The sequence below is a fragment of the Oratosquilla oratoria genome, chromosome 13 (assembly GCF_046742065.1).
Source record: "Oratosquilla oratoria isolate Oo_2021 chromosome 13, ASM4674206v1, whole genome shotgun sequence".
NCBI classification, from domain to species: Eukaryota; Metazoa; Arthropoda; class Malacostraca; order Stomatopoda; family Squillidae; genus Oratosquilla; species Oratosquilla oratoria.
The window spans coordinates 36,783,123-36,790,622 of record NC_134789.1 but is presented as its reverse complement, the minus strand read 5'-3'; the positions used below and the strand labels follow the sequence as shown (position 1 = coordinate 36,790,622).

The 7,500-nt window shown below is 40.5% G+C and overlaps 1 protein-coding gene across 1 annotated transcript in view; it reads right to left on the bottom strand.

Moving 5' to 3' along the window:
• Positions 1-7,500, bottom strand: part of LOC143032377 (neprilysin-1-like) — a 512,583-nt gene that overhangs the window by 42,634 nt on the left and 462,449 nt on the right. The window contains exon 3 of the mRNA XM_076197042.1: positions 6,420-6,581. Within this exon, the coding sequence (XP_076053157.1) occupies positions 6,420-6,581 (162 nt within the window). The remainder of the gene's footprint in view (positions 1-6,419; positions 6,582-7,500) is intronic.

Sequence of the window (7,500 nt, the reverse complement as noted above, 5' to 3'; positions counted from 1 at the left end):
ATCCATTCCTCTGACGTGGCCTAGTCACCGTAGACGGTGCCAGGTCACGAGTGGAGAGATGCTGGAGGTGAGTGCATGGTCAAGAACATTCGTGTTTTGCCACGTGGCACCCAGAACTCTAGCGAGGTTGCTCAGGCGGAAGGTGTTAAATCTGGTTTCTTGGCGGGAGTAGACGGTCCATGTCTCGCTGCCGTACAGCAGGGTTCTGTGCACATAGGCTTGGTCGCTGAAGTGACCTCTTGAGGGCGCGAGCCTGGGCGATGGTAATGGAGATCCTTGTGTTATTTTCATTACCATTCGAACGTTGATTTTTCCATTATTTATTTATTTGTTTATTTTATGTATTTCCTTTTCCTTTTTTATTTGTTTATTTTTTCTAATTAAATGGTGGAACATGGGCCTTGAGTCACGATGATCCTTATGTTTCGAGGGAACGGCCCTCCTTGGCTCTGTGCCCTCACCGGCGAATCTCTTTCTCCTCTCTCTCTCTTCTCTCTCCTCTCTCTCCTCTCTCTCCCTCTCTCTCTCATTTTCTTTTCCCCTAACAGATGGATCCTAATGCTCGGTGGTCTTTTGGGCTCTGGGGTTCCTGGGCTCGGGTCCTTGAACCTCTTGGATTGGACACGAGAGTTCACGAGAGGTTCTTGGGCCATCGACCTGGAGACTTTTCTTGGGTAGTTTCCAGTCTTGCACCTCGCAGGGCATTTTTTTGTTTTTTCCTTTTTTCCTGTGTTATACTTTATTTGTTTGTTTTTCTTTTTCCTTACATTCGATGGATGATTATTCGTCTACGGGCGAAGTTGTCCATCCGAATCGCAGGGTGGCCATGGGGATCCTTGCTTGGGTTCTTGAAGATCTGCGAGTTGGAGAGTTACCCTCGAAGGTCCTTTGAGGTCACGGAGTTCGCGCGCGACGCAAATTGAGGTTTTCCGTTTCTTTTTTGAGAGTGCGGTATTTTTTTTTTCTTTTTTTGGGGGGAAGTAATTTTTGTCTTTTTATAATTGTCAGTGTTTTGTTTTTATTGTCATTTTGTTTGTTTCGTTGTTTCTTTGTTATCGTTTTATTGTTGTTATCGTTTTATTGTTATCGTTTTGTTGTTGTTATCGTTTTGTTGTTGTTATCGTTTTGTTGTTGTTATCGTTTTGTTGTTCTTATAGTTTTATTTTTGTTATCGTTTTGTTGTTCTTATAGTTTTATTTTTGTTATCGTTTTGTTGTTCTTATAGTTTTATTTTTGTTATCGTTTCATGGCAGAGATGACGTAAGAAGTGATTTATCCAGCAGCCCAACTTAACGTTGTGTTCACTCTCTCTCGTTCCTGCAAATCTTTAATGAATCGATTTATTTTCCATACCTGTTTATTTCATCTGGTCCTTAAATGTTTCCGGCATTTCTTGGGCTTGCACATATTTTGTTTCTTCCGAGAACGTGTGATAGCTTTTTCGTTCATGAGGTTCCTTGTGTTATTTTCATTACCATTCGAACGTTCATTTTTCCATTATTTATTTATCTATTTTATTAATTTTTTCTTTTCTTTTTCTTTTTTATATATTTCTATCTTTTTAATTGAATGGTGGAACATGGGCTTCGGGTCACGATGATCCTTAAGCTTCGAGGGAGCGGTCCTCCTTGGCTCTGTGCCCTCGCCGGCTAATCTCTCTCTCTCGCTTTCTCCTTTCTCTCTCTTCTCTCTCCTTTCTCCTCTCTCTCCTCTCTCTTTCTTTTCCCATAACAAGTGGATCCTAATTCTCGATGGTCTCTTGGGCTCTGGGGTTCCTGGGCTCAGGTCCTTGAACGTCCTGGATCGGACACAGAGTTCGCCAGAGGTTCTTGGGCCGTCGTTTTTATTATTGTTATCGTTTTGTTTATTGTTATCGTTTTATTTATTATCGTCTTATTTTTGTTATTGTTTTTGTTGTTATCGTTTTAGTTGTTGTTTTCGTTTTAGTTGTTGTTTTCGTTTTAGTTGTTTTCGTTTTAGTTGTTATCGTTTTAGCTGTTGTTTTCGTTTTAGTTGTTTTCGTTTTAGTTGTTATCGTTTTAGTTGTTGTTTTCGTTTTAGTTGTTATCCTTTTGTTATTTGTTATCGTTTTGTTATTTGTTATCGTTTTGTTATTTGTTATCGTTTTGTTATTTGTTATCGTTTTGTTATTTGTTATCGTTTTGTTATTTGTTATCGTTTTGTTATTTGTTATCGTTTTGTTATTTGTTATCGTTTTGTTATTTGTTATCGTTTTATTTGTTGTAATCGTTTTTTGTTGTTATCGTTTTGTTGTTGTTTAGTTGTTATCGTTTTAGCTGTTGTTATAGTTTTTGTTGTCATCGTTTTGTTTGTTGTTATTGTTGTTTGTTGTTATCGTTTTGTTAATTATCATTTTGTTTGTTGTTATCGTTTTGTTTATTATCGTTTTAGTTATTGTTATCGTTTTGTTTGTTATCGTTTTATTGTTGTCTTACTATTTATTTTATAGGTGTCGGATTTCTATTTCCATTGTTTTTTTATTGCTATAGGAATTAATGACTGTTTTAACTATTATCGGTTTTCTTTTGTTGTCATTCTTTTTGTTACACGATTGGTGGTTCGAGACCCGACGAGCTGAACGCGTGACGGCAGAAAGGGTCGTATTAGATATTTGAGTTACAGCAAGGGGATAAACGTTAATCCACCTCGCAGAGCGGGTAATAGGTTATGGATTGTATAGTCCCTCCTCATGAGCCTCCATCTTACCTGATGTTTCGTACGTGTGGCAGGCAAAGTATTCCACGATTAATTTCTTTGTAGGATGTATAAAGTGACATTTTCTGGGAGATCAATGAACGTTCACTCACATGCTAACGTGTCTACTCAATGTACATGTATAATGTATATTGTATATGTATATGGTGCATGTATATGGTATAATATACGATATATGAATTACATGTATCTGGTATATTTATATGGTTAATGAATATGGTACATGCATATGGTATATGGATATGGTATATGTATATACAGTATGTATTACATATTTATGGTATATTATCTGGTATATGAATATGATATATGTATTATGTATCTGGTATACGAGGGGTGTTCAATAAGTAATGCTCCTTACCCCCTTCCAGTTATCCAATCTAGCTGAAATTTTGCATGTGCAGTGATTTATATCTCTATGGGTTATGTGGAAAATAAGAGCTTAGAACGAATTGTGGTTCTTTATTTACAGGTGTTTGAACTGAGTCAGGTGTGAAACGGAGCCTGTTGAATGCAGAACTGTGATCCGGTTTTTATATTTGAAAGGACGCACACCACGGGAGACTTTTGATGAAATGAAAGAAACTTATGGTGATGATGCCCCATCCTATGACCTTGTAAAACGCTGCTTTCGTGAATTCAAACATGGCCGGAACTATGTGGACACAGCTCCCAGACCTGGTCGCCCCCCTTCTGCCATTGATGAGGCATCTGTCCGTCAAGTTGAGGCTGCCGTTTTGGAAGATCGACGCATTACTATTCGCCAAATAGCCCAAGAGGTCAAGATTAGTACAGATTCTGTAGAAACAGTTATTCATGATCATTTGTATATGCATAAGGTGTCTGCCAGATGGATCCCCAGGTGGCTCACACCTTTCCAGAAGCAAGAACGCGTCGTGTGCTCGAGGATGAATTTGGAGATGTGCCAAGAAGAACATAAGAACATAAGAAATAAAGGAGACTGCAAAAGACTATAAGGCCTACACTAGGCAGCTCCGTATCCATCACCACCTGTCATCCCAATCCATAAAGTTGTCTAATCGTTTTTTAAAACAACTGATAGTTTCAGCGCTTACTACGTGGTTACTAATTTTATTCCATTCATCGACCACCCTATTTGTAAACCAATTCTTGCCTATTTCCTTCTTAAATCTAAATTTGTCCAGTTTATACCCATTACTGCGAGTCCTGCCCTGTTGTTTTATTATGATGACCTTGTTTGCATCACCCTTGTTATAGCCTTTGATCCACTTGAACACTTCTAATAGATCACCCCGCACTCTGCGTCTTTCCAGAGAGTGTAAGTTTAGGTGCCTAAGCCTCTCTTCGTAAGGCAAATTTCTGAGTCCATGTATTATTTTGGTCATTCTTCTCTGTACTAATTCTAGTGAATGTATGTCCATTCTGTAGGACGGAGACCAAAACTGTACCGCATAGTCAAGGATGTGTCTAACTATCGCTAAATAGAGTTTAATATTTACCTCTGCATTTCTATTCGTTACCGTCCTAGAAATGAAGCCTAATGCACTGTTAGCTTTATTTCTGGCGCTAATGCACTGCTTCCTGGTTTTAAGGTCCGGACTCACCAGAACTCCCTAGTCCCTCTCGCAATCAGATGAGTCAAGGTTTTTCAAAAGGTTGATTACACAGGATGAAACCTGGGTCCATCACTATGGTCCAGAGACCAAAGCCCAGTCAATGTAGTGGAAGCACTTAGATTCACCACCTCCAAAGAAGGCAAGGGTACAGCCCTCCGCTGGAAAGGTCATGCTCACAGTCTTCTGGGACCAGGATGGAGTAGTGATGACATATTTCCTGGCAAAGGGCACCATAATGACAGGAGCCTATTATGCTTCACTTTTGAGGAAATTAAGAGAAACTATCAAAATCAAAAGGCGGGGTGAGATCAGCAAAGGTGTCCTCCTCCTGCAGGACAACGCTCCGGTCCACAACTCGCATGATGTCGCCAGATCAGAAACACGGGCGTGTGGCTATGAAATTCTCCCCCCCATCCCCCCTACTCTCCTGACTTTGCACCCACTGACTTTCACCTTTTCCCAGCCATGAAGTTGTTTTTGAAAGGAAAGCATTTCCTAGATGATGCAGCCTTGATTTCTGAAGTCACGTCGTGGTTGGAGGACCAAACTGGGGTGTTCTACAAAAACTGTCTCCAGAGCTGCATCAAACGATGAGAGACATGTGTAACTCTGGGTGGTTCCTATGTAGAGAAAGATTAATGAATGTGCCAAGTTCCGTTGCTCTGTTGCTATGGGAAATGGGTGAGGGGCATTACTTATTGAACGTCCCTCGTATGTATGTATCTGGTATCTCTATCTGTTCTATGTATCTAGTGTATGTATGTAGCCTATCTGGTGTATGTATGTATCTGGTGTATGTATGAATCTGGTGTATGTATGTATTTGGTGTATGTATATATCTGGTGTTTGTATATATCTGGTGTATGTATATATCTGGTGTTTGTATATATCTGGTGTATGTATATATCTGGTGTTTGTACATATCTGGCGTATGTATATATCTGGTGTATGTATATATCTGGTGTATGTACATATCTGGTGTATGTACATATCTGGTGTATGTACGTATCTGGTGTATGTACGTATCTGGTGTATGTACGTATCTGGTGTATGTACGTATCTGGTGTATGTACTTATCTGGTGTATGTACGTATCTGGTGTATGTACGTATCTGGTGTATGTACGTGTCTGGTGTATGTACGTGTCTAGTGTATGTACATGTCTGGTGTATGTACGTGTCTGGTGTATGTACGTGTCTGGTGTATGTACGTGTCTGGTGTATGTACGTATCTGGTGTATGTACGTATCTGGTGTATGTATATATCTGGTGTATTCATGTATCTGGTTTATGTATCTGGTGCACGTATCTGGTGTATGGCTATGGATACACACACACACACACACACACACACACACACACACACACACACACACACACACACACACACACACACACACACACACACACACACATACATTGTGGGCACACACACAGCATTGTGGGCACCCAGCACAAAGAAGAACATAAGAAAATTAGAAAGAATCCAAAGAGCTGCGACAAAAATTGCATCTACACTGTCAAATCTGACATATTAACAAAGATTGGAGAAATTACATCTGTCAACACTAACAGAGAAGAGAAAGAGGTGATTTATTGACCATTTACAGAATTATGAAAGGGATGGAAATCCTCGATAGAGATGACTTATTAAAGTGGGGCAGAAGAGAAACAAGAGGACACGAAAAGAAACTAAAGAAGGACACTTATAGAAGAGACCTGAAAAAGAATAGCTTCCCACATAGAGTGATTGATGTCTAGAACAAACTGAACGGAGAAACAGTGAGTGCCAAAACTATACACGATTTTAAGAATAAACTGGATGCGGAGAGATACGAAAACGGGTCACTACGAGTATAGCTCTCGTCCCGTAAAATACAACTAGGTAAATACAACTAGGTAAGTACACACATACGCATTGAAGTGACATGTAGAGAACTGGTTGTTGTGCTCATTTACTCTAGAAGAGGCTGAAACGGACCTCCTGCGCTCTAAAACAAATATTCCAACCTGTTGAGCCTGTGTAGCCTGTCCCAGGGTTCTTCCCAGTCTTGGGCGAACACAACCCCAAAGCCGCCGTCTCTTACCTCTGAGAATGAGCTGAAGTTGATCTGCCATCACTTCGAAGGTGGAAATGGAAGCGCGGTCGGCCGGGATGACGTGTCGCTTGTTCCAGGTTCCGCAGGCGTACTGGAAGAAGTCGTGGCACGGGTCCGCAGTCTGGTCCATCGCGTTCAGAAGCGACGCGGCTGTGGGAGGAGGAACAGGGAGACATAAGGGGAAGGTCATAGACATAACTGTGTTGCGTCCGTGGTAGTCTGAAACGCCACGACTTTTAGCTTCTTCACCATAGATCTGATTGGTGAAGATGACTTCCATACCGGTTAAAGAAAGGTCTCCCGAGTTAGTTCTCATTGTTATTGCACTGCAAACTAGGGTTTACGAATACAGGGCATAAACAGACTCTCATAAGAAATGGGTGTGAGTAAAGAGTCATACTGATGCAAGCGGACTAGATGTGGGGCAGTTCTACCGATTCAACAAGTCCGGGAATGCGGTGCGGCACCAGAGCATACGACAATGGCCAATGTGCTCAGAGGGAATACAGCTGTTATTTGCGACGGTGTGCGTGATTTCAGCTACCACAAATGTATTCAATTTGACGAAAGTTCGACTTACTTTGTGGCAGCAACTCTGCTTGATGGACTGTTGCCCTAAAGTTAGTCTAACTTTTCTTAGACTCACTGAAACAGAATATAGATTAATGTGAAACCATGCGAAAGGCAATCTAGGTTTTATGACTAACAGTATAAAGGAAATACAAGCCGGCACAACCCTACTAGAAGAGAAACAGCAGAAAAGTCGATTTTTTTTTTTAGGAGGAACCATTTTACTGTTGTTCTCGCCTTTATATATTTGTCTTGGTTGCCGCCAGGCGATTTTAACCAGAATTTTTTTTTTAGGTAATTAAAACGCAGGTTTGGACACACTAATATAGGCTGAATAAAAGCATTTACTGTCAGAACAGATTCATCGCTGGGTTTTAATGGGATAGCCAAGATGGTGGTTCAACGTTTAAGGATCACAGCTCCTAAGTTGGACTATGTCGCTTGACGAATTTTGAAAAAAGAAGAAGAAGAAGAAGAAGAAAAAAGGGCTAACGGACTT